The following is a 27028-nucleotide window of genomic DNA, read 5'->3' on the forward strand; positions in this document are numbered from 1 at the left end:
CACCAGCAAGTGACAGACTGTGTGTCCCTGCTCCTGCTGGGAAGCCATCTCAGGTTTTAAACCCTCTCCCCAGACCATGCTATTCTCTTCCTGGTTTTCCTTGAATTTAGAAAATGATCTCTTTGTGTGTTCTGTTCAATAATGCAAAGTATGAGCGGGGGGTAGTTTTGTGATCTCTCATAAGTAGTGCTTGGGGGAATGTCTTATTTAATCTCCTTGGGATGAAATGTGGTTCCGAGTCCCTAGAAATGGCCACGCTGGAATGTTGGGAGATGGGGGTGTGACAGGCACAGAACGCCACTGAAATGACACCCACAGACACATTCGGAAACATGAATATTTACTAACATAAATAAACAGTGTTTTATAACAAAAGGCACAGATTTTCAACTATAAACAATGGAAAAATATGTACAATTTCCACATAGGGGATCGACCAGCAAGTGCACGGTTGGTCACCTCAGTGACCTTCCTTCCAAGTCATTCCACCAGTCGGGAAGTGTCCAGATTCTACCTCCCCCACACACAAACTGCTGCCAGCTGAGAGTGTGCGGCAGGGAGCAGCACAGGCCCTCAGATGGAGACGGTGCTGCTGACCTCTTCGTACTGGATGATGAAGTAGGGGTAGCTCTGGTCATCGTTGAAGATGACAAAGATCTGGGGCTCGAAGTAATTGTCCACGCACGAGTCGTACAGGTCGCTGGTGATGCTGCCGGGCTCCACGGGCGGCGGCCTCCTCATGGTGTGGTTGCCCACCGTGTACCTGCCCGTGAGCACCTTGGCCAGGAACATGAAGTGCACGCCCTTGGGGGAGCGCTTGGAGAAGTTGTGCGAGTAGCTGGCCTTCCTAGCGAAGTAGCTGCCCTGGCCGAACATGGTGGCGTGCTTGCCGCACACCCGCGGGTCGAAGTTGTGCTTGCAGATGCCGTCCACCACGTCCTGCGACGTGCCGTGGAACAGGTGCCGCTCGTTCATGATCCTGTCCAGCCCGGACATCTTCTTGGACATGTACTCCTTTTTCCTGGAACACAAGATGGGAATGAGGGTGAGCGTTGGCTGCGGGGCAGCCGGGGAGAAGCCGCGCTCGTCACGGGATCGCCCTCTGGAAGAGCTCAGCTGTGAGAGGAGATACAAATCTCTCTCGTAAAATTCCTCCTCCAGGAACATCCATTATTAAAGATCTGCAACTCTCCTACCTTTTATACTTCTCCCAGAGGAACTGGTTCTGCACCCGCAGGATTTTCAGAATCTTGTACTTGGTCTCCGGCACAGTCTTGTGGAACAGGTTGTAAATGGTTCTGTAGCTTTTGTCTTCCTTCAGAACAGGCACTTGGATGAAGTCCTGAGCTGGATCCATTCCAATCCAGGTCTCGGGGTAGAAGCTGGGAGAGGCGACGGCAGCTGGGGACAAGTTGTGCGCGGCGGCGGGGTCGGGGCACGGCGAGGGCACGGCAGAGCTGCCCCCCAGGGTCCTGGGGATGGACAAAGGCTGTGCTCAGACACCCCCAGCAGACTCCAGTCACCCCCAGCGGGGCTGAAAAGCCTCTGATTGCTGTGGAAGCATCCAAGGCCACGCTGGACAGGGCTTGGAGCGCCCTGGGATGGTGGGAAGTGTCTGCCTGTGGCAGGGGGTGGCACTGGATGGGATTTAAGGCCCCTTCCCAACCAGGAAGATTCTTACTGCCATTTGCACAGCCAGAGGTGGATTTGCATTTGCAGCTGGTTATTTTCCTGCCCCTCCCCTGGGAATGCTGCCTGGGAACGGGCAGGGCTGAGGGAGGGAGCTGCGGCCAGGAAGCCCCGTGGATGCCAGGAAAAACCCCTTGGAAAAGCCAGTGGAGACCAGCAGGGCCCTGCTCCCACCCTCCCTCTGTGGAATCCTCACTCTCTGGAAGCTGCTGGACTCAGAGAAGGGGCCTTGGTGGTTTTTGTTGCCCTGATCCCACCTGAGCGAGCAGCCCTTACTCAGCTGAGTAAATCCTCACTCCCTGGATTCTCCCTGCTGTGCCAAGGGGAACATCAGGACCGTGGCACCTGCGGGGCCCTGGCTCACACCAGCACAGCTCCTGCAGCTGCAGGGACACGTGGGCCGAGCTCCAAAGTCCACCAAGGAGGATTTTCCCAAAGTATTTCTCTGGGAAAAGCTGCCAACCCCTCAGTGCCCCGGGGCAGGCAGCAGGAGAGGCACTGGCTGCTGCCAGGCCCAGGGTGGAGCTGCTCTCCAAACCCCACAGATGGCCAGAAACCAAACCAAGCCCAAGGAAAAGCGTTGGGAGGGGAAGTTTAGTGGAAAAAGGTCTATTTTTAAATCAACACATGGAAAGCTGTGACAGCCCTCCCGCTTTTCAGGGCAGAAACACTCCCCGAGTGTTCTCTGGCTGTTCCCTCCTGCTCGAGGCCAAGGCCAGGATTCCCTTCATTTGCATGGATTTGACTCAACTCCAAGTTCTTCTCACTGGTTATTAACAGCTGAGCAGAAAACCAGAAATTTGTTCTACAAATTGCTAATAAAATAGCAATCAAATACCAAAGTGGGCATTTGTTTTTAATTTGGTTTTCCTCTTTGATGGGCAAATGGGTAAAAAAATATTCCTGTAGGGCCTCATCCCTCACACTGGACTGGAAGAGCAAGCAGAGATTGCCAGTGAATTGTGGATTAAGGAGGAGGAATCAAATCCAACAAAAATCCTGCAATCCCTTGGTGTACTTTGTTCAGTTCTTCTGACTGGTGTAAAATATTTATGTTATTTATTCTACAGGAGAAGCCATTAAAAAGTCAACATTTTTCATTCCTATTCAAGGATTCTTTTCCAATTCTAGAAAGATTCAAGCAGGTGGGAGGTGAGGGAAAGAACAAATCTCAGGTAGCATCATGTGGGAAGTGGAGGCAACGCTGACTCCTGAAGGAGAGATCCCATAAATATTTAAAATACTCTTGTTCTTGCCAAGAATCCATGTTTTAAAGTGAGCTTTACAAGGTCTTTGGATAAATAAAATCAGAACGAAGTTTGGTGCAGAACAGAATCTCAGAGTTTAGTCTGTAGGTTTGGTAGCTGGCACAGACAGTGCTGGTCAATCCCTCACGAGTGCAGAGCCCTCAAGGTCCAACAAAACCAGCTGGGAATTCATTGGGAATTCATTGGGAATTGCATAATTTCAGCAGATCACTGTGGTAAAATAGTCGCAGGCAGCAAAACACGAGGAGGAGCCCTGAAATCCTCTTTTTTCATTAGGATGAGAACAGGACTGCTGGAACCAGCAAGCCCACTGCTGGGTTTTACTGGCACCCTCCAGTTTCTCTCTGCTACCCTGGGGTTTCCTTCCTGTAAAGCCCTCTCTAAAAACACCTCCCAGCCACGTGTGCTGAGGCTGCGACCAAACCCCAGAGGGGTGAGGGCTCTGTGAGCACACCCAGTGCTCCCACTGGACCAGCACGGGATGCTTTGGGCTGGCAGCCCCTCCAAGGCATCCAGAGCCACCCCCTGCCAAGGCAGGGACACCTCCCCCAGCCCAGCACGCTGGAAAATGGGCAGGAATTCGGCAAACCAACATCCACAAGCTACACTACAAACTTGAACAAGGAGCTCCTCAGATAAATAAATGTTCCTTGGGGAAGTGGCAGGAGCTGCCAGCATGACCCAGATTTTGGGTTCCTGTTCCCATTTCCCACCCAACAGTGCCTGCTCCTGTCACAGCCAGGAACAACTCCCCCAGCCAGCCCACGTGGAGAGCAGTGGGAATGGGGTGTTTTTGGGGATACCTGCTGCAGGAAGGGCAGTGGGAATGGCTCAATTTTGGGGATACCTGCTGCAGAAAGGGCAGTGGGAATGGCTCAATTTTGGGGATACCTGCTGCAGGAAGGGCAGTGGGAATGGCTCAATTTTGGGGATACCTGCTGCAGGAAGGGCAGTGGGAATGGCTCAATTTTGGGGATACCTGCTGCAGGAAGGGCAGTGGGAATGGCCCCATTGTGGGGATACCTGCTGCAGGAAGGGCAGTGGGAATGGCCCCATTTTGGGGATACCTGCTGCAGGAAGGGCAGTGGGAACGGGCCGTTTTTGGGGATACTTACTGCAGGAAGGGCAGTGGGAATGGCTCAATTTTGGGGATACCTGCTGCAGGAAGGGCAGTGGGAATGGCCCCATTTTGGGGATACCTGCAGCAGGAAGGGCAGTGGGAATGGGCTGTTTTTGGGGATACCTGCTGCAGGAAGGGCAGTGGGAATGGCCCCATTTTGGGGATACCTGCTGCAGGAAGGGCAGTGGGAATGGCTCAATTTTGGGGATACCTGCTGCAGGAAGGGCAGTGGGAATGGCCCCATTGTGGGGATACCTGCTGCAGGAAGGGCAGTGGGAAGGGGCCGTTTTTGGGGATACCTGCTGCAGGAAGGGCAGTGGGAACGGGCCGTTTTTGGGGATACTTACTGCAGGAAGGGCATGAGCAGCAGGCAGGAGCGCAGCAGGGGCCTCCTCTTGATCTCCCTGCGGAAGCAGGAGTTCTGCTGGAAGCCATCCTTGATGTTGAGGATGTACTGGTTGTGCCAGGTGATGAAGCGCACCTCGCGCAGCCCGCGGCAGCTCGCCTCCTCGATCAGCCTCACCACGGGCTGCGTGGGAAACGGGGGGAAAAACAGGGGAAAAATGGGGGGGGAAATGGGAAAAAACGTGGGGGAAATGGGGGAAAAATGGGGGGGAAAAGGGGGGGACAAATGGGAAAAAAAGGGGGAGAAACGGGGGAAAAACAGGGGGAAAATGGGGGGGAAATGGGAAAAAAAGTGGGGGAAATGGGGGAGAAATGGGGGGAAACGGGGAGAAAAATGGGAAAAAAAGGTGAGGAAAACGGGGAAAAACAAGGAGGAAACAGGGGGAAAATGGGGGAAAAAAACGGGGGGAAAATGGGGAGGGAAACGGGAAAAATGGGAAGAAAATGGGGGGAAAACAGGGAAAAAAACAGGGAGGGAAATGGGCGGGAAAACATGGGAGAAAACACAGGGAAAAAACAGGGGAAAAATGGGAAGAAAATGGGGGAAAACCGGGGAAGAAAATGGGGGGGAAACGGTGAAAAAACAGGGGGAAAAATGGGGAAAACAGGGGAGAAAAGGGGGAGGAAATCGAGAGAAATGGGGGAGAAAGGAGGGGAAAACAGGGGGAAACCAGGGAAGGGAAATGCACACGTGAGAAACCACACGCTCCAAAATTCATGTTCCTGTTCCACACTGCACAAACCCAGCTCTCCTCATAGCTCAAACACCCTCACCGTGTTGTTTGTGGTATTTCTGCCCAGCTCTCTGCAGGTCCTACACTCAGGAATCATTTCTGGGACTGCCAGCACTGATGAGGTTTCACTGCAAACATCAGCCCAAGGGCTGCGCCCCACGGCTCGGGCAGAGCATGTCCTGCCTCAGCAGAGCTCTGGGGACAGGGAAATCAATTAAAAGCTGCCAAGGTAAATGGAGCTGCTGTTCTGAAGGCTGCAGAAGCTGTCCCACTGTCACAGAACCAAATCAGGCTCCAGAAGGGTTTCCCTGGTACTGCCACGAGCCGGTTTGCTCCCCAGAGGCACACTCTGGCCAGCCCTCGTGTCTCTGAGGCTTCCAGGGTAATTCAAGCCGCAGGATCACAGAACCACATCCCAGGCCAGCAGAGCTGTCCCTTCACTGCTTTCTCAGTTCTACAGCAACTCTCCTCATCCTCCCAGGAATCCAAATCCCCCCCCGAGTGTCTGCAGGGGAGCCAGGCTGAGCATGGATGTCCCAGGGTGTGCTGCACGGAGAGCCCGGGGCTGCAGCCCAGCAGCAGCACGGGAAGGGGCCGTACCTCGGAGTACTCTCTCCAGCCAAAGTGGTCCCTGCAGAAGTACTTCCACACTGTGTAGCAGTTGGAGCTGGAGCTGGGGCACGAGGCTGTGGACAGGCGCCGCATTTGGTCGAACTCCGCGCTTTCATAAAATTTCATCAGGTTCAGATCCACCCAGCACTCCTGGCCCCTGGGGAAATGGGAGAAACAGACAATTCTCACCTTCTGTGTGCCATCAAACACGTGCCTTTCAGCACAGGGGGACAAAACCTCAAACCCAGCAGCTGAGGTGTGTAATCCCAAAATGGTTTGGGCTGGAGGGAGCCTGAATCTCATCCAGTGCCACCCCTGGGGCACCTTCCACCATCCCAGGCTGCTCCAGCCCCAGTGTCCAGCCTGGCCTTGGGCACTGCCAGGGATCCAGGGGCAGCCCCAGCTGCTCTGGGCACCTGTGCCAGGGCTGCCCACCCTGCCAGGGAACAATTCCTGCCCAGTATCTCATCCAGCCCAGCCCTCAGGCAGTTTAAAGCCATTCCCCTTGTCCTGGCACTAAGTGCACTGCTACAGGTCCCGCAGAGACTCGGGAGGTGAGAACAGATTTCTGAAGAATTTCTCCTCACCAACTCACCAAATAAAGGTCTCTATTTATAAAAAAAAGCAGTTCAGTGGAACTGTTTGCACAGAGAGAGCGAGCACATTGAACTCTCAGAAGAACAGGGCACACAACCCAAATTTGGTGCTGCAGAACAGCACAATTCAAAATAAAACCCCACGAGCTCTCAACAGCAGAACGTGACCCCACTAATAAGTTTCATTCTCTCTGTTCCCCAAATGTAAGAAATAACAGAAGGTGTAAACTTTGCAGGACACTGGACTGAGCAGGTTCCAAGTTTTAACACAGATAGATTTTCTCAGATTGGTGCAGCCAAAATAAAGATATTTAGGCTCTTCCTTCCATCCTTCTGCAGAACTGCAGCCCAGGCCGGGGTGAATGCCCCAGCTCTTTCCTTTCAGAGGACAAAGGCTCTCCAGAACTCACATACACACAGATGAGTAGAGAAATCAGTTTGTCGGTGCTCTAGAGGACGTGTGGTTTGCCGAGTTCGGGGACGCGCCGCCAGTTCCCGCAAACAGGTTCAGAAAAACAGAACCTCTGCGAGCAGCAGGGCCCGCAGGAAACGAGAGCTGCTGCCAGCAGAACAGCTGTGACACACAGCACGGCTCCCTGCCCGCTGAAACTGCTCTGCTTCTCCCTCTGACTCAACCAGCTCCTCCCTGCACCAGCAACAACCTGACCCCCGGACTCAGGGGCTTCAAAGAGCCCAAGAGGCACGAGCAGCTTCCAGCTTCGTACTCTTCCTGGTGACACCAAGGCAGGAGATCTTATCTGCTCTGATGGGAGCTGCAGGGGGAGGACTCTGCCAGAGATGAGCCCAGCTCTGGGTGGGGGGCTGAGCGTTCAAACTCCTGTGTGAAACCAAATGTCACTTGAAGGACATTGGCTTCAAAAGATCAGAGAAATCACAGGTTTGGTTAAATTGGAAAAAAGTCCCCCCTGACCATCGAGTCCAGCCGTCCCCAGCACCACCAAGGCCACTGCTGGCCCATGTCCCCAAGTGCCACATGCCCTGGGCTGTTAAACCCCTCCAGGGATGGGGGCTCCACCAGGCAGCCTGTGCCAGGGCTGGGCACCCAACCAAGAGGTTGATTTGGAAGCACAGGTACTGAAATAACAACGGCAGAGCTCAGAGAGCAGAGCCAAACGTGCTCCCCAGGAGGGGCCAGGGAACACTCCCAAGGGATGCTCAGCAGCAGCTCTCAGGAAGCAGGGCTGGGCTGTGCTGGCACACAGAACCTCTGCAGCAGGGCACGAGCACCAACAACCCCTCTGAGCCGATCTTATCAGCACCTCCTCAGTTCAAAGCCCTGAGAGGGGCACCAGTGCCAGGGCAGCACGTGAGTTTCAGGTTTTGCTGCGTTTGCCCTCTCATCAAGTCATGCTGCTCTCTGTGGTGACCGTGGGCCACGTGGGAGGTGACACAGACTGGGGAAAGACGCTGCAGACACGGTTCCCTCTCAGCTCAAAGGCTCTGTCCTCAGGGGACGAAAGAACCCCAAAGCAGTGACTTTGCTGCTTTTCCTGTGTTTATTTTTTCAAGGCTGCAAAGACTGTTTTCCCCTGCCTTTACAACTGGTGACTGGGGTGCTTGCAAAAGCAATCTTCTGGAATTTTCACAGCCAGGGGGGCAGCTTGTAAACCTGAAACAACTGCTGACACACTGGCCCATATACGTGTGTGTGTGTGTGTGTGTGTGTATGTACAGCTGAGATGAATGCCTGGCAGGGAAAATAACAACAACAACAACAATAATAATAACAGTAATAGCAGTAATAATAATAATAATAATAATAAAGTAACCTCCTAGCTCTGGATCAGGAAGTCCTTGAGGCAGGGCTGCTGGAGGAGAAGAGACTGTACCAGAAGTTGTTTGTTCTTCCCAAGAACCCACTCCTGGCCACTCCTGAACACGAGGGCCTGCGTCAGGGGGCCTGGGGTGTAGGCACGGGTAAGTTCTCAAACTCCACAGCAGTGAGGGTGTTGAACTCACCCCCCTCTCCCAAGGATTGCACAGGCACCCTATTTCCTAATTCCAAGCCCAGCTGTTTGCAGGGCAGCACAAGCAGAGTGTCCCTGTGCTTGCGGGGCTCCAGGGGCTCTGAGCTGCTGGGATGTGGATGTGTTTGGGAGGGGTTGCTTTGTTTGTTTCATTGCTGAATCCGTAGAAGATGCTCCCGGCAGGGGTGGGACTCGATGACCTTTCAGGGACCTTTCCAACCTAAACTATTTATGTTTTAGAGGAGCACAAGCACAGCTCTGAGTGGCTGCAGAGCTGGTATGGGCAGGGACCCTAAAGCTCACCCAGTGCCACAGGCAGGGACACCTCCCACTGTCCCAGGCTGCTCCAGCCTGGCCTTGGGCACTGCCAGGGATCCAGGGCAGCCCCAGCTGCTCTGGGCACCTGTGCCAGGAATTCCTTTCCAACATCCCACCTATCGCTGCCTTCTGGCCGTGGAAGTTCATTCCTCTTGTCCCTGTCATTCCAGGCTTTTCCTAAAAATGAATGCTCCCCATCACACCTTCCAAAACCAAGTGCCCCAGAAAAACCACTCCTGGGTACACGTGACTGCAGGAGTCAGATTCCAATTGTCACTCAGCTCAAATCCCTCCTGATTTCAGCAGCTCCCAGCACCCAGCAGGAAGGAACTCGCGGATCACTGCTGCTGCTGAGCACAGCATTGTCACAGCCCCTCTGTGTCCCCTGGGTCCCGGCAGGGACAGTCCTGTCACAGCACCGTGCCTGCTGCCCTACCTGGGAGCAGCTCCCAATCCTTGTGTCAGGAGGGGCTGGATCCTTGTGCCAGCAGGGGCTGGATCCTTGTGCCAGGAGCAGCCTGAGCTCAGCCCGCAGCCAGGTGACAGCTGCTCCCCAAAGCCGATGTGTTTAGGGACAGGAGAGCAGGCATGGCAGCGATGCTGGCTCCTCGCTCGGGGCCTCCCTGCCTCTGTACAGCCAGAAGGCAATTAGCTCCATTTCACATGGAAACGGTGCTGCCAAGAGCAGCAAGAAGGAACCCACACAGCACAAGGCAAACACTTCCAAAATCACTTCGCAGGAGTTCCACTCGAGGCTCTGCCTTGCATTCCTGCTGGAAAGGAATGAAAAGCAGCTCCCAGCCACTCAGAGGGTACGGCCAAGAACCTCCCCCAAACTCAGACACAGGGACTCTCAGCTGGTTTCCCATCTCCCTGTTATCACTAACGCATGCCTTATCTCACACTGTGTGAAAACCTCTGAAATTTAACTGTTTGATGGGCCAGGGACCTGCAGAGCTCCCCAGACAATGCTGCCCCGAGAGGCTGTGGCTCTGCCCTACCCCTGGCAGCGCCCCAGGCCAGGCTGCATGGGGCTTGGAGCAGCCTGGGACAGTGGAAGGTGTCCCTGCCAGGGCAGGGCTGGCACTGGCTGGGCTTTAAGGTCTTTTCCAAGCCAAAGCACGCTGTGATTCCATGATTCCCTCCTGAAATGCCTCCACCGTGCTCTGTATGATTTTGACACGTCAGGCACATTCTGTCAGCGCCAGAGAAGCAGCCATCCCACACACAGAGGAATGAAGGAAAACCAGTTTCCTGTACATTTTGTTGTGTCCATGCCTCTCCTTCCCAGTCCCTTCACACGCCCCTGATAACTCCAGTGGAACACTCTGTATTTACAGTCACGGAATCACTGAGGCTGGAAAAGCCCTCCAAGAACACCCAGTCCAACCCAGCCCAGAGCACCGAGTGCCACTCCAGTCATTCCCTGGACACCTCCAGGGATGGGCACTCCAAACCTCCCTGGACAGACCCTTCCTGTGCCTGACCACCCTTTCCAGGGAGAAATTCCCGCTGACATCCGAGCTGAACCTTCCCAGGACAGCTTGAGTTTCCTCTTGTCCTGGCATTTCCTGACTTCACCCCAAGGCCAGGAGCGAGCACAGGGAGAACAGCTCCCAGCAGGACACGTCCCACTGCAGAGCCACCTGCTTTCCCCCCCTGCAGCCATTCCATCCTGGCCTCTCTCCTAGCTGCAAGCAGCCATGCCAGAAACTTACAGAAATTATGGGAAAAAGAAAGAAAAAGGAAAGAAATCAAAGCAGCAGCAAGAAGCTGCTGTGTCAGGTGAGCTGGGAGCCCTTCTTTTCTGCCAAGAGGAAGAGTGGAATTTTCAGCCAAAGCAGGGGGAACTGATGGGTCAGGAACTGCAGAGTTGCTTTTAACAAATCCTCCTGTAATCTCTAATGCTGCTGCTCGTTTTGAAAAGCAGTGTGTGCATGACAGGACAGGTGTGTGTGTGTGTGTGCGGGGGGAAACCTGCTCAGCTCCTCAGCCAAGTATTTCCCCTTAGCAAAGAGCATCTTAAAATATCCCAACGTGGGCACCTCCTGCTGGAAAGCAGCACTTGGCACTGCTCTCTCTTTGCTGAGAGCTGGAACTTCTCCCAGGGCCTCTCCTCACATCTATGAAGAAAAAGGAGCGCTTCTGAGTACTTTAACCTGTTTAAGTTGATGTTCCCCCGTTTGTTTAGATAGCTTGGTATGTGGCTCTGCATACTTGGCAGACTCAAGAATACAAAAGAACACATAAGTAATTTATGATACTAGTTCCAGGCCGAACTGCAAGAAGCAGCTGAAGGAGTTGCATTACAAAGTAACTAAACAAGGTTTACCACTCCTCTGAGATCACATTCCCTTAGGTGAGAGGCAACAACTTAATGTGCATTTTACATTACTCATCTCAATAACTTATCTCCATCATTACTCATCCCAATAATTAAGAGGAAGGAAGGTTTATATAAATAGCTCCTTGAAGAACACCCTAATTTAGAGCTCATTCCCTAATTGAGCTGATGGCCACCACTTTCTGGAAGGGCCCAGCTCCCTGGGGCAGCGCCGTGCCAGGATCATTCCAACCCCACTCACCACACCCCCGGAGCGTGTGGGACACGGAGCAGGACAAACAGCAGCCTGGCTGCCAGGCAGAGTGCTGAGCAGGCGTTTCCTCTGGCTGCCAGCGAGCAGACGGGCCTGCAAAGCCCGTCTGACCACGGGAGATTAATGGCTTTAACAAATAATGCTGTAACCATGGGACGCTGGCGGGGCACGGTCACAGCTCCCGGCCCCCCGCTGCCAGGGGACACAGCACAGGGACACTGGGCACAGGGACACCAGCCTGAGTGACCCCCGGGAGCTGGGGCTCCCCACGCCTCGGCAGGTTCTCCTCACAAGGCGCAAGAAGCAGCTGGTGATGGTGCACACTGAAACAGACCTCCCGCCTCAAAACCTGGCTTCAAACCCTGGCAAGGCCAAGACCCGAGGAGGAGCAGATTTCAGGTTTGAAATCAGAAGCTCTGGTCTTACACAGAGCTTCACTCCAGAGGTCTCACTGACACACATCCAGCATTAGCTCTTCCAAGGTCGGAAGGGATCTTAAAGATCAGCTGATTCCACCCCTGCCATGGCAGGGACACCTTCACTGTCCCAGGCTGCTCCAGCCTGGCCTGGGACACTTCCAGGGATCCAGGGACAGTCACATCTTCCCTGGTCACCCTGTGCCAGGGGCTGCCCGCCCTGCAGGGAGGAATTTCTCCCCGACACCCAGTGTAAATCTGCAGTTTGGCTGAAGGCACTCAGGCCAGCAAGGCCAGGTCTGTACCCCCAGGCTCCCAGGGCAGTGTCCCACCCGGCTGTGCCCAGCCCAGGCTGCTCCTGTCCCTTCCCTCACGCTCAGGGAACGTCCTGTCCCTGGCACACCCCTGTCCCTGGTGTGAAATCCATGTGCCAGCAGCCCCACCGGGCTGGGACCTGCACACCCAGAGCAAGGGAGATGTCCCTGCACCCAGCTTCCCAGCCCGGGGTGACTAAGCCATGACCAAGCACCGTGGCCTTTCCCATTCATCGTTCCCAAGTCCATCCTTTAGGACACAGAGCTCTTGTGCACTGATGGAGTCGGTGACACAGCTTCTAAAAGAAAACCGTTTGCTCATTTACACAGAATTCAAAGTTAAATCATTCAATGGGCTTGTCTCTGGCTGTGCTGTTTTGCTTTCAGAAATCATTTCTAACACTTGGGAAACAGAAGTTCCTCTGTTGTAAAATACAGCAAATTTTATGTGCTATGCACTTAGAAGATTTCTCAATTTTTATTAAAGACTGGCATATTTCTTCAAGACAATTCTATAAAATACAGATTGTTCCCTACTACATATCCTACTTCATTTTCAGTGTGGGGCATCCATATTCTGATATTGCCATCACTAAAAAGGCCCTGGCACAAGTGCCCAGAGCAGCTGGGGCTGCTCCTGGATCCCTGGCAGTGCCCAAGTCCAGGTTGGACACTGGGGCTGGAGCACCTGGGACAGTGGGAGGTGTCCCTGCCATGGCAGGGTGGCACTGGGTGATCTTTAAGGTCCCTTCCAACCCCAACCAGTTTGAGTCTATGACAAAGGTTGAATTCAGTGTCTAATCCAACAAATTAAGTGAAAGTAAAGACTCACACTGACTTTAAGCACTAGATTTGGTCTGGTACCAAATGAGAATTCTCAGCTTAATAAATGAAAATAAAATATTGAGCAAGCAGGGATATGCTTCCTTCAGGAACTGAAAGGAAGAAGAGGCAGTGAGCAGAACCCCCAAGCATTCAGCTGGCAAAGGCAGTGAGAAGTTTTCACTCCAGAAATGTCACTTTGAACTGGAGCTGTGCCAGCTTGGCAAACTTCTCCTCTCTTATCTGCCCTGCCACAACGTGCACCACACACTTCCTCCAAAAGAACAAAACCAAACCGGTCGGTGCCCTGCACTAACTGGACCCTGCAAACACCACTCTCCCCCACTGCTCCTCAAACTGGAACCTGCAGGGAGAAGCTGAACAAGTTTTAGCTCTCGGGGTGCAGGAGCCCACACAGGTCACACAACCACATCAACCTAACAGCTGTTGGCTAATTTTAGGAAATGAGTCAATAAACAAGCTCTGTACAGAGAGAACAATAACTTCAACAAGTGCTTTAATAGTGGAGGTGATCAGCATTTCTGACCCTGTGGCTCAGGCTGCTCACAGAATGAGCTCCAACATCCCCATTTACTGACAGAGACGTGACCCTTCCCAAGGTCTCTGCAGAGCTCCCCTCTGGTTCAGCTGCTTGGGATGGAATGATGCAGGCTGTGCACAGCCAGGCTGCGCTCACAGTGCCACACAGCAACTGCTCTGTCATCCCTGTCCCCAGCGCTGCCAAGGCTTTCATGCTGCCACTTTGTCCAACACAGGGGAAAGACTAATCAGGAACGCCAAGAACAAGCACAGCATTCCACAACAGCCCGTGAATTCCTACAGAGCTCAAGTTTTCTTACTTCACACACTCCAAGTCCTCCAGCTTCAAAGAACACATTCCAGATGCTAAACAACAGTTCTACAAGTGCACAAAATTTTTTTTGTCCGGTTAAACTTGTTGGATCTAAATCAAGAAACATCATGCCAGAGTTTATAACACACTTGGATACGAGTATCAGGAAAAAAAAGGCACATGCTGTTATATTTCTGCACCCTTCCCAGCAAGGGAGTAAATTCAGTTACCTACCGATACTTGACTTTGATCTTGTCGTTGTCAGGGTTGCAGTAAAGCCTTTCCAGGTGCTCCTGGGAATCGTTGGTCACGCTTTGCCACCTCTGGGTTGCTGTCCTCCTCACCTGCCAGTGATAGGGCAACACCGTGTGATGCCTGGGACAGTCGCTGCCATAAACACAAGTGCCCTGGAGAAAATCCACACAGATTTCAATCCCGTCCTCCTGGTGGGTGTGATACTGCAGCTGGTTCAAGAGCTCAAACACCAGGTCAAGGGAAGCTTCTTCACTTTTGTCCTGGAATATCCCAGCACTGAATTTATTGCTCGGGGTCAAGTTGCATTGCATTGGACAGCTGTTCTCCTGGAGCAAGCCAGATGTGTAGCTTTCCAGAACCTTGTCAGGGAACAAAGGACAAGCTGCACCATCACCAGCGCTTGGGTGCAAAGGATGATCCTGGAATGATTCATTACCATTATCAGCAGCAGCTCCAGGAGTTTCTGGGGAGAAACCTTGCTCTCCTGACTGCACGTCCTGCTCAGGATGCCCGGGGGAAGGACGAGCTCCCGGCAGCTGACCCTGCGCATCTGGAGCCGTTGGCATCAGCACGGTCACGTTATTTTCTGTCTGGGGGCAAGAGGTACCGAGGTCCAGAGTCTTTTTCACAGCGGGTTCACATAAATCACCACGGCCACCACGCTGGCCTCGGGGCACAAAGACCCTGTCCAAGGCCCCGGCTCCCAGCAGGCTGGTGAAGATGGGCCGCAAAGCCCGCAGGGTTTGTGTGTCCAGTCTCTTCTGCGCTTGCTGCTTCTTCTTGAAGCAAGGCTTCACCGGGGGGATCTTTTCAGCCAGCCTCAGCTGGGGAGAAAAGCCCTCAGAAGGAGAGCACTTCATTGCTGGGCAGGGAGCCTGGGGCACCACGCACGCCGGCTGGGGCTGGGTGTCCATCGGACACAGACTTTGCTCTCTCCAAATCACTTTCAAACGTCCCAGAGCGTCCCAGGAACCAAGCTAGGGCAGAAAGGAAAACAAGACAGTTAATCTCTCTAATTGCTCACGGTTGACACGAACGAGATCACCCCTGGAGAGGATTCTGAGCCAGCAACGGCAAACTCCTCCCCTCGCTGTGACTGCGGGTAGCCCTGAGGCACGTAAAGCATGAAAACAGCTAAACTCGGGCTAATTAATCCCAAACCCACGCTCCTCCCCTCCCCGCACATGCAGGCTCTGAGACACTCCGGCACGCACACACAGTCCCCCGGGGGTGGGCAGGAAAGGGGGATGGTCCGACGCCTCCTCCCTGTCAGGATGCTCAACAAACAGCAGCGCTTGGGCTCCTTCTACCCCACAAAAGAGAACACGACAGCGCTGATTTCTGTGCCTCCCTCACACACAGACCTGAGGAGCATGAGACACGTCCCCCCCCCCGCGTTTCAGGCATTCCTGCTCCGTTTCCTCTCCCACCGGAGGAGCAAACCTACACGTTCCCGTTCCACCGGCATGCGTCCTCCCCCGTGTCACCTCCCCCGGCCCGGCGGAACCGCTGGCTGCGGAGAGCCACGGCGAACGTCCCACGGACTGCGGCGGGGCCAGCGAGCCATCCTGCGGGGCCCCCGGAGCCCACAGCCCGTCCCTGCCCTGTCCCCGCCCTGTGCCACCCGCTGGTGACACACCGCGCTCCCATCGCCGCGCTGGGCACCAGGAATTAAAGCTGGGCAGGGAGGCAAACACAAGGGTGATGGTTACTCAGGAAGCGAGCAAGGCATTGCTTGCAAGCTGCAGAATTGTATTATTTTAAAGCACAAATAAGCAGTGTGTGTCGCGCGTCACCAAAAGCGAGTGCTACGCCTTTTAATCAGGAATCCTGTAATATTTGATTACATTTAATTAGACCTTCTTCAATCTCGCATGCAGGCTCAGTGCTCAGAGCGGAGCACATTAAGGATTACTTCCTGGATGCATTCTGAGCAAAGTTACTCCTCACTCCAAAACAAAATCCCAAAAAACAGAGAAAACTTGGCAATAATATCTTACTACTGATGATTTGCTCTGGAAAATTTCTCATTGAGCCTTCTGTATTTTGGAACATTCATTTATAAAGCTTTTCCATTTCCCTGGGAAACAGCACGTCAGAATTGCCAGGAAAAAGAAAAAAAGAGTTGTGCCTCTCCAGTTTTCCCATTTTTTAATTAAATTTGAAGCAACTGGTATATCTGTTTGGCAGTTAACCCCAAAGTCATCGGTGTATCTGTTATTCTTCCACAGACACCGGGCAATTCCTCCAAACCACCAAAGGCACCTTCAGGTAACTCCAAAGGTTTAAAAATCCTCGACTCCGAAGAGAATGAGACGTTCCCGTTGTTGCAGGCCAGGTCTCACTGCCCTGGCGAGGAGCGAGAGGATCCTCCAGGGCTCAAGCACCCCTGCAGCGCCAAGGTGCTGAGCAAGTGACTTCTGATCTCCTTCTGCCATACCTTTGCTGCTATTTCGACATTCGCATTCCTCGCTCGACCAGCCTTTAAGTTAGGCTGCTATTTTTACAGAAGCGCCTCGGTGAGCAGAGCCGGATCCCCCAACGGCTCTAAAAATAAAGCGGCAGGAAGGACGAGCCCAGGCTGTGCCGGCGCTCCCGCAGCGATGCTCCCGCAGCCGCCGCTCTGCCGCCGGGGCTCGCTCCCGGGGCGCTCGCCATCGCACGCGAGCCGCACCTCCCGGGCAAAGCAAGCGGCTCCGCCGGCCGCGAGAGACGCTTCAACAACGAACAATGGACGCGGCAGCCCAGAGACAGACGCTGAGGACGGCGGAGCTGCCGGGCAGCCAGCCCAGCGCAGCTGGGACCTACCGGCGCGGGCTCCCTCGGCGCTGCTCCCGCCTTCTGACCCAAATCCACGGTAACTCCAGAGCGAAATCACTTTTCTGCTGGGGGGAGCTGCAATAACCACGGCGGGCGGCGCCGGGACACCGCGGCCGGTGCGGGGTCAGCACCGCCGTGTCCGCACCGAGGGCCGCGTCCGGCCGCGCATCCCACCCCGCCTGGCCCGGCTCCTCCTGCCGCTCCGCCGCCGCTTAAATAGCGCTGCCCAGGCAGCCGCCAGGGCAGCGCCGGCCGGGGCGGAGCGCGGGCGGGTAGGGCCGGCTCCCCGCCCTTGGGGCCGGTTCCCCGCCCTTGGGGCCGGCTCCCCGCCCCGGGGCCGGTCCCCCCGCGGCGCCGGCCGGGCTGCAGCACGCCCCGCGCCGGTGTCAGCGGCCAGAACCGAAAGCGCCGCCCGGGGCCGTTCCCAAGAGCGATAGGACAAGAGGCCCCTTCGCGTTTCATTTATCACGCACCGAGCGTTTCGTTTCGGGCCGGCAGGGAGGGAGGGAGGCAGGCAGGGAGGCAGGCAGGCAGGGAGGGAGGCAGGCAGGGAGGCAGGCAGGCAGGGAGCGATGTCCCCGCTCGGCGCTGCGTGCGCGGGGCTCGCACGCGAGCCGGGGACGCGCCGGGAACGAGCCGTGTCAGCCCGGGCGCTGCGGTCACGCAGCACCGAGGAACACGCCGTCCTCACGGAAGGCAAGCACGGCACCCTGAGCCTCCCCGCGCCGCCCGGCTCTCGGTGCGAGCGGCTCCAGCCGCGCTAATTAATGAGTAAGAGACAAACAGGCAGCCCGTCCCGGAACAAAGTCACCCTGAGTCACTTGGTGCACCCACACGCAGCCCCTGGCACGGCGCTGCCCCGGTCGGGGCTGTGCTCCTGCCGCTGACACACTCCGGAAAAGCGAGCGTGGAGTGGAACAGGTTTCCCGGAGAGGCTGTGCCTGCCCCAGCCCGGAAAGCGCTCAAGGCCAGCTTGGACGGGGCTTGCAGCAGCCTGGTCTGCAGAAGGTGTCCCTGCCCAGGGCAGGGTGGTGGATGAGACTGGATTTAAGGTCCCTTCCCAAGCCAAGCCGTGCTGTGCTAACGCACCGGAGGCAGCGGTTTTTTGTTTACAGAGTATTTTATGGGTGGGATGGGTTAAGAGCAGCTAGCCTCCCTTCGTCCCAGCCGTGCCCGTGCTGTCACCGGCTGGCCGTACGTGTGCGGGAGCACGGCCGGTTCAGCTGTCCGTGCCGGCCTGGCATGCTTCCCTGCTGAATCACTGCCTGCTCCCGGAGAAACCCCGGCAGGGCACGGCCAGCAGTTCACACGGACAGCAGCCGCAGCCGATGCGTCCGCAGCACTAATAACGGCCAGATAAGATGAATTATAAAGCAGGCGATAACCTCAGAATGTAACACCGGTGTTGATGACACCTATTGTACCGTCTGGCCCAAGAGCTGTGACTCCCCATCCCTGGGAACGTCCAAGGCCAGGTTGGACAGGGCTTGGAGCAACCTGACCTTTGGAAGGTGTCCCTGCCCATGGCAGGGGCTGGATCCAGACGAGCTTTAAGGTCCTTCCATCCCAAACCTCTCTGGGCTTCCACAACTCGTGTTCCTGTTTTCTTTCTAAAGCCAGACTTTCATTCCTTGTGCCCAGTGACTTTATGAAATTATGCATACAGAAAACAAAGGCAGCTGGAAGGAAACTTGTTTTAAGGTGGCACAAACTGTGCAGCACAGTTGGAAAATACTGCACAGCTGCATTTATAGTGCAGGTAGGGTATGCCATTTTCCCAGCAAATTACAGAAATGGAGCTCCATAGAATCACAGACTTTTTGGGGTTGGGAAGGACCTTAAAACCCATCCAGTCCCACTTTCTACTGTCCCAGGCTGCTCCAAGCCCTGTCCAACCTGGCCTTGGACTTCCAGGGATGGGCCAGCCACAGCTTCTCCATGCCAGGGCTTCCCCACCCTCAGAGGGGAGAATTTTATGCCATCCAAACCTACTCTTTGTCAGTTTGAAGCCATTCCCCCTTGTCCCGTCCCTCCATGTCCTTGTAAATAGTCCCTCTCCAATGCAGCAGGAGAGAGAATGACTCAAGAGAGGCGGAGTAAAGGTGGCATCTATATCTGCAGGAGCTGCAAACGAATTATCATCTATAAATTAATTGCGCTCTTGAGTGTCTGAAGCATCAGACAGAGCCTCCCAGTCTGTCTGGACTGGAGAGTTCCCGAGCAGGGTGACTGGGATGTGTCACATCCTCCTTCAGGGAGAAGGAGCTCACTTGTATTTTTGTGCCACCACCAGAACAGAAATTACCACTTTGGAATAGCTCCCTTCACGCATGAGCTATAAATAAGAGGCACATATGGCTGATCTGCACACTGGGGTGGGCACAGCTCCCGCTGCACTGGGGCTGGGAGGATGGAACCAGGCAAAGACAGAGGCTGGAATAACCATCTTTCCCAAACAAATATATAATTAAAGGAAACACAGCACACCAGACCCTCGGACAGCCATTTCTGAGGCCACCCCACACAAATATAGAAACTCTGACCACCATGAACACATGATCTCATCTTTAAATACATGTTTAAATCTTAAGCAAGAGAAAGAAAGCTTTAATTATTTCTTTCAGATGGTAAACGGCTCCAGCTGAATACAGCAATTTACAACTCTGACTTGCAAATACAGGATAATCAGTATGCACACTTGGATTCGCTGATGAAAAGAGGGGAAACATCTGACTTAAATGTTTGTGATAAAACAACAAAGCTCTCAGGCTCCAACACATTTTTTTCTAATGACAGAACTCCTTTTCCACCTCAACTCTTGCACAATGAACATTCTTCACTTCCTAGAACACATCCCAGCACAGGAAAGTTCATTGTCCTTTCCAGTGTTTCACACAAGGCAACAAACAGCACCGTGCTGACAACTAACAAAGGGATCACAGAATGGTTTCGGTGGCAGAGACCTTAAATCTCACCTCATTCCCACCCCTGCCACGGCAGGGACACCTCCCACTGTCCCAGGCTGCTCCCAGCCCCAGTGTCCAGCCTGGCCTCGGGCACTGCCAGGGGACAGGGGCAGCACAGCTGCTCTGGGAATCCCATCCCAGCCCCTCCTGCCCTCTGGCAGTGGGAGCCATTCCGTGTGTCCTGTCCCTCCATCCTTGTCCCCAGCCCCTCTCAGCTCTCCTGAAGCCCCTTCAGGCCCTGGCAGGGCTCTGAGCTCTCCCTGGAGCTTCTCCTCTCCAGGTGAGCCCCCCCAGCTCTCCAGCCTGGCTCCAGAGGGGCTCCAGCCCCCAGGGCACCTCCTTGGCCTCCTCTGGCCTCTCTCCAGCAGCTCCACGTCCTCCTGATGTTGTTCCCCAGATCTGGGGGCAGCTCTGCAGGTGGGGTCTCCCCTGAGTGGGGCAGAATTTCCCCTCCCCTGCTGCCCACACTGGGGCTCAGCCCAGGGCATGGGACAGGGGAGGTTCTGGGCCAGGTCAGGTCATGTGGAGCTCCCAAATTCTTCTCCTCAGGACAGCTCCCAGTGCCTGGATTTGTGCTTTTCCATCCCAATGCTGGATGGCAAATGCTAATCCCCTGCAAACACCACCCCAAGCTCAGCCCCTTCCCAGCCAGCCAGGGGAGGAGAGCACCCAGGGAGGGAAAGGTCAACGATGCAGACATTAATTAAAAGTTAACAGGAGGGACATTAATTAAAAGTTAACAGGAGGCACAAGGGAAGCTGTGATGGGCTGGCTGTGTCTCTGTGACGGGGAAATGATGCCAGCCAGGTTCCACTGATGGGAAGGAAGGGCAGGAGGGCAGCAGAGGTTCATTCACAGCTGTCCTCAGGAAGCCTTGGCTGGACTGACACCTGCTGGGCTCCACCTGCTCTGGTCGGTCCTCAAGACAAGGGAGGCAGAACTGTCACAGTCTAAGCATGTCAAAATGAAATTCTCTATTCATTAAATTCATTTATTAATGAATTTCTATTCATTCATTTCGTTCTGTTCATTCATCCTGCTAATCTCCAGACCTTATCTATCTGTTCATACATGACAATCTAAAGCAGGTCAATGGAAGAAGGTGGTGCTAATCTTTAAAATAAAAACTTTCTTGCTGGTTACATATTCACTGGGTGTTGGGGATTTTTTAGTAAACCACATATTTTCTACACTGCTCAAAAGAAAAGTCCCAAAACTAGAGTGGTTCCAATAAATCAATGAAACCATTTGAATTCAGACCCAACTTTTACATTTGCAGCCGGCAGTAACCAAAGTAATTTCTTTGGTCTCAAATTCTCCCTCTTTTAACATCTTGTACTAGTAATGAAAAGTTTTGAAAGCACAGCATGCTGTTTCTCCTACTGAACATCAAGTCTGGTGAAAGCAGCATTTATCAGTCACGTGTTATACGTGAGTATCACCACACCTCTGGTTATTTCACTATCAAATAATCTTATCTCAGGAAGTGATTTAGGACAGATGAATTTGGACAGGGAACACATGCTTCCAAGGTGGGCCCTCTTCCTGCAAATTTGTCAGGAGTTAATCATTTCTGCAGAGGTATTTTAGTGCCCCAGGCAGAGGAATGGACCCTGACCCTTGGCCATGAGCAGACATCACCTTTGTGCTTTCAGGATGTCAGCACAGCAGCACCATCCAGCCAGAGCTGGGTCACTCCTGAGCTCCTGACTATCTCATGGAACAAGAAATCATTTGGCACAGAGCTTTTTTCTCTTTCTGTTCTCTCACTCACACTCAGGTCAGCAGTTTTTCTAGAACTCATCCTTCTGGATGGAGTTTCCATCTGCAGCTGGACCAGTCTGAGGGGGAAATGAATGATGCTTCCAAACTAAAACAATAATATTTTAAAAAATCCCTGCACTTTATTTTTAAAATGCATATAGTGAGCATTTGCAGGGAATCAGGGGTAGACTGAGACCAGGAAAGACTGGACACCAAAAAGAACCAGACTGGAGGGACACTCTGGGACACTGAACTGATTTGCTGATTTGGAAGTTGATATAAATACACAAATTAACACATGAAATGAGGCAAAACATGCCCACAGTGGGGACAGGCTCATCTGGTTTAGATGGGATTTTGTTGAACTGCTGCACCCTCTCGTGGAAGTCTCTTAAATCCATGTAAACCCTGGAAATTTATTCAAGGCCAAAGCAACACTTACCAGTCCTTAACAACCACTGATTCATGAAACCCCAATGAACTTTTGGGACTTTTAAAGGATCACGATGATTCTGGACACTTCCCAGGTGGATCCTGCCACCACGTGAGCAGTAAGGTGTGGATGGCAGTGTTTTAGTCCTTCTCCTTTAGGCCAACTCCTTTTCAAACTCAACAAAACGGGAATGCTCCTTTACAATGCAGTGTTGGCCAACTGAAAGCAAAATATCTTCCAAAATCACCAGCTAGTTCTACCTAGCACACAGACAGGTCACTATCTGCATTTAAATAAGCAATGTAATTAACACTTAGCTCCGTTTTACTAACTGGTAATTTACTATCTACTTTATCTAAATAAAGTTCATTCTTCAACCAAAAATTCCATCAAATCAACAAAAGGGTGCCTGGAAGGTAACAGCTCTGGCCTGTTTTACATCTGAAAACCAGCTAAGAGCTGCTCCCGGGGAAGCTGAAGGTGTGAATGAAGATCTCTGTAGATATCCCTGGAAAAGGTCAATCCTTGCCAGAGAAAAGGGAGAGGCCTGTAAATTTGAAGTCCTCCCAGGCTCTGCACGACTCAAACAGCAAGGAGGGAAACAGGAGTGTAAACACCTTAAACGGAGAAGAAAGTAACTGAACAGACAAAATCAATGCTAAATCCAACAACACATTTTTCTTGTAGGATGCAGGAACTGAAGAACCAAACTGTGAGGCTCAGGGAGCAGCTGGGTGGGCCCAGGCTGCAGAATACCTAAATAAAACCAGTCCTAGGATGATGCAGAAACAGCCAAATGCCTGCTCTGCTCAGCAGCTGTTCTTGGAAACAGCCTGAAGCACTGTGAGTAGGAGATGCTCTGCTCTGCAAATGAGAATCTGGATTTGGGCATTTCTTTCCACAAGAATTCTGTGTGGGAGCACACTAGAAATGCTTTATTCCTGGGATTCATCCATCTGTGTGTTGCTGGATCCAGCATTCCTGAAGGGTACAGGATACTGCCTTGCTCTGTTCATTCTGTTCATGACTTTTTGTCGTTGCCATTTCCTAAGGTTTTTTAAATTAGGAAAAAAAAACTTGGTAGAATTTTTTCTGACCAGGCTCAGGTTGAGCCATGATTGGTCAGCTGGATAACACAAATTTTCTGGGGATGCATGAATCCCCAAATGTTCCAGGAGACGAAGCAGTCAGTAACACCCCCTTCTCCTCCCTCAGCCAAACATTCCTCACGTGGCACTTCAGCTTTAGCTCATCCTTCTTACTTTGGGTATTAGCATTGCAGGAGCACTCAGCACAGGGCTGGTCACCTCTTCTGAGAGGCTGAAATGTTCCTGTGGTTCAGGGCCAGTGCTTGCCAAGCTGGAGGCTGCAGGAGCGGGGAAGCCTGGAGAGGACACAGGTGGGAAGTGGCAGCAGCACCCTGAGCCCTCCATCCCACGCTGCTGAGGGATGGATGGAGCACAGCCGTGGGTGGGTGCCAGGATGACACATCCTGGCTCAGAAAATCCCATCTGCCTGCTCCCTCCCACTGCCAGGGATCCAGCCTGCTGAACTGCTCTGGCATCATCCCACTGCACCTCACCTCACACATGCCAGGGTGGAGAGCCACTGTGGGGCACATCACACATCCCAGGGTGGAGAGCCACTGTGGGGCACATCACACATCCCAGGGACATCCCAGGGACAGAGAGCCACTGTGGAACACCTCACCTCACACATCCCAGGGTGGGACCACGGGACAGCCACTGTGGGGCTTTATTGCCGTGGGTCTTCAGGGCAGTCAGGACTTGGTGAAGGGAAGGAGAGATCTTGACTCCATTTCAGAAGCTGGTTTATTATATTATGATATATATTACATTAAAAAGACCACACTGTAACTATACTACAAAGAACAGAGAGAAAGATTCATCAGAAGGCGAGGCAGGAATAGAAAGGAAAATGAATAACAAAGTTCTGTGACTCCAGAGAGTCCCAGAGCTGCTGCCTCCTGGATTGGCCACCAAGCAGAAACATCCCACACTGAGCAATGGAGGAAGCACCTGCTGCATCCCACAGCAGCAGATCACAAATTGGTTACACTTGAAGCTGAGGCCCTTCAGCTTCTCAGGAGAAGAAAATCCTAGCAAAGGGATTTTCATAAAATATCACAACTGCAGGGAACCTCACCTCACACATCCCAGGGTGGGACCACGGGACAGCCACTGTGGGGCTGCTGCTCAAGAGACACAAGCTCACTGTCCCACAGGGAAACGACTGCTTGACTGCCTTTATGCTGTGGTTATTTTCCAAACAGTGCCTCTGACACTGCTTTTCAAAAGTGGCCAGCTCCAAACTGTTCCCAGAATAAATGCTGAGCAAGGCTGAATCTATTCCTAGACATGATTTCATTCATGTGGTCCACAGGCACAAGAACCTTAAAAATGCTAAAGAAGGAAACTGGAGCAGATGAGACCATTTCAAGGCATCAAAAAATGGGTCACATATGCTACACGCTGAGCTGCCTTCACTGACAGCAAATGCCACAGAAATCCAGCAATTCCCAGCTTCTAGAAATGACTGGCACCTCTTTGGGGGCTACATTCCAGTGGAAAGTGGCCCTGCCCATGGCAGGGCTTGGAAGGAGATGAGCTTTAAGGTCTCCTCCAACACGAATCATTCTGGGATTCTAAACCACACAGAGGGACTGATTTGTCTGGAAAATAACCCAGCCATATTATGGCTCCAGTTCCAAACCTCAGACACCACAGGATGTTTCAGGGAAAGCACAGGAGAACTGGAAAGCCTCTCACTCACCCAGTTGTCACACACAGGGAGAAGCTGCTCAGCCATGAGTGTCACGCTCATCCAAAGGAGGTTTTTCCTTTGTATTTAAACAATTCCCCATCAGCTGATCCCAAACTCAGCACATTAATCCCTTCCTGCATCATAAACTGCGGTAATCTGGCACAAAGGTGCTTTGAGTCTATACACACATAAGTGGCAACGATAAAATAAACAAAGCAAATCCTGCCAGGAAATGTCACTGCCCTCATTTAAATTTTCCAGCTTAGTCCACCTTATAAATCTGGAGAAAAAGTGAGAGAAGTGAAGACAATCCATGTATTTTCAGAATACTTATCACTGCTGCTGTGCTTCAGAAGAAATCTGGTAAGAAACCTAATGGCTCAGTTACAAAGACAACAGCATTCATTTGCCTGTTACCAAGAGAACTTTTGCTTTTGGGCCACGCAGCCATTGCTCCTCTGACCTTGATGCCTCTCATTTCCGACAGCTTCTGAATGAGGATGTAGCCAAGATGCAAATTTAGGCACTTAAACAAAACCTGGAATTGTCTTACTTATTGTCAACTAAATCAAGTGGTGGCCCTGTTTATTTCTGGGGAAGCATCTGTGACACACTCAGGGCATGAGGCTCTCACTGCACACAGAGTTCTGCCTGGAGCCACAGTTTGCCAGTGGCAGGGGCTTTAAAAAAGCAAAGTGCTCATTTGTTTTTTCAAGAAAATCTTTCATCATTCCACTGCGTAAATCAATGTCCTATTTCATCCGAATGGGGAGACAGATGGTCACTGGGCAGACTTCATTCCAAAATGACAGCATCCTTCCCATGCAAGCCAAACCAAGAACAAAAAGACTTAATTGCATCCCACCACAACAGAAAAGAAATTTACCCAGATGAGAGGAAGGAAGAAATCTGGGCAAGGGCAGAGATAATGACTAATCTAAATCTTGAAACAGTCTTAAACTTAATTTTCCCCACAGTTTCCAACTACTTTATACAACTCTAAGCATGCTGTTTAATAAAAATGCACATGATTGGCAGCATTGATTAATTACTGATGTTTTCTCCTAGAACCACAGAGGGGTTTGGGTTGGGAGGGGACCTTAAAGCCCATCCAGTTCCACCCCACAGCCATGGGCAGGGACACTGTGGGTTTAACCTGTTTTACAAAGAAACCAGCCCTGATCTCCACTCTGCTGGAGAACCATCCTCAGCACACTTTTGGGGATGCCACCTAAGAGGCAAACTGCCTTTCCCACCTGTGGATCCAGGAACTGCTGGAAGCACCTCAGGAGAGGCTCATCCCTGGCAGAATGCAAGGCCAGGCTGGGCAGGGATAGTGGAATGAGCTGAGCTCCACAGCCCCTTCAGCCCGAACCACTCCATGATTCCGTGCTGAGGGAAGGGCTGGGTGCCTCTGTGGCACCTGGGCAGCTGCACACCTGCCCTCTGTGCACAGCTGTGGCCACAAGGGTACTCACAGGTGTTCCTGCTGCTCCTCGGAGCTCCTGTGCCTCATCTGACGGGCTGGTGCCTCCGCAAACCCAGCCTGGGCATCCCTGCAGGTGACAGATTTCCGAGCCTGAAGGAAGGTCTGGCTGGCAGAGGTGTAACTCCCATAGCTGCCTGCAGATAACACGGCATCGACAGATCCTGTCAGCACACTGCATCAGCACACTCTGAGTCTGAAAACCCGCTGTTTGGTCCTGGGAATTTATTATGAGCTCAAAAAACAGAGTCCCACTGCACTCAAGTGTTGTATAAAGCTCTATCATAAGGCATTCATTTTGATCATATTTAACCTCACTTAAATTTAATCTCATTTCCATGTAACATTTCCTCATGGCATGCACCTGAGGTGTTTTCTTGTAAGCAGAGAACACTAATAACTGGAGGAAAATAAATAGGGGAAGTTATTTGAATTAAATTTTACAAAAATACATGCTTTGCTAAATGAAGTTGACACCAAAACATTAAAGAGATGAAGAGAATTGGCAGTCCAGGGGACAAGGAGTGCTGCAGGCAGCCCAGGCCATCGGGACAATGCCTGTACCCCACTGGCAAGTGCTCCCCACTGATGCTGGACACTGATGTTCATCCCCAAAACCTCTGCGGGGGATCTGTCACCACAAACTGCAGAGGGAACTTTCAGCACGGTGAACAGCAGGGCACTCTGCGCTGTGCCCCAGGCTGGGCTGGAGCTGGGCAGAGCAGCGGTTCTAAAAGTCTGCAAGACACAAACACTGCTGCGGGAGCTGCAGGGTGGGGTTTTTCACA

General features: G+C 52.7%; 1 protein-coding gene across 3 annotated transcripts; it reads right to left on the reverse strand.

Moving 5' to 3' along the window:
- Window positions 1–323: 323 nt before the first annotated feature.
- On the reverse strand, window positions 324–26377 carry LOC119704619 (TCDD inducible poly(ADP-ribose) polymerase). Of its 3 annotated transcripts, none has more exons than XM_038146110.1 (6): window positions 26233–26377; window positions 13967–14964; window positions 5817–5985; window positions 4425–4606; window positions 1197–1472; window positions 324–1021 (listed from the first exon to the last, which is right to left on the reverse strand). In XM_038146110.1, the coding sequence occupies exons 2-6, from the start codon at window positions 14899–14901 to the stop codon at window positions 574–576; spliced, it is 2010 nt and encodes a 669-aa protein (XP_038002038.1). In that variant the 5' UTR covers window positions 14902–14964; window positions 26233–26377; the 3' UTR covers window positions 324–573. The 3 variants fall into 3 exon arrangements, with proteins under 3 accessions (XP_038002038.1, XP_038002036.1, XP_038002037.1); XM_038146108.1 differs by lacking the exon at window positions 26233–26377 and adding an exon at window positions 16796–17068; XM_038146109.1 differs by lacking the exon at window positions 26233–26377 and adding an exon at window positions 15988–17068.
- Window positions 26378–27028: the final 651 nt, after the last annotated feature.

The sequence above is a fragment of the Motacilla alba genome, chromosome 9 (genome assembly GCF_015832195.1).
Source record: "Motacilla alba alba isolate MOTALB_02 chromosome 9, Motacilla_alba_V1.0_pri, whole genome shotgun sequence".
Classification (NCBI taxonomy): Eukaryota; Metazoa; Chordata; class Aves; order Passeriformes; family Motacillidae; genus Motacilla; species Motacilla alba.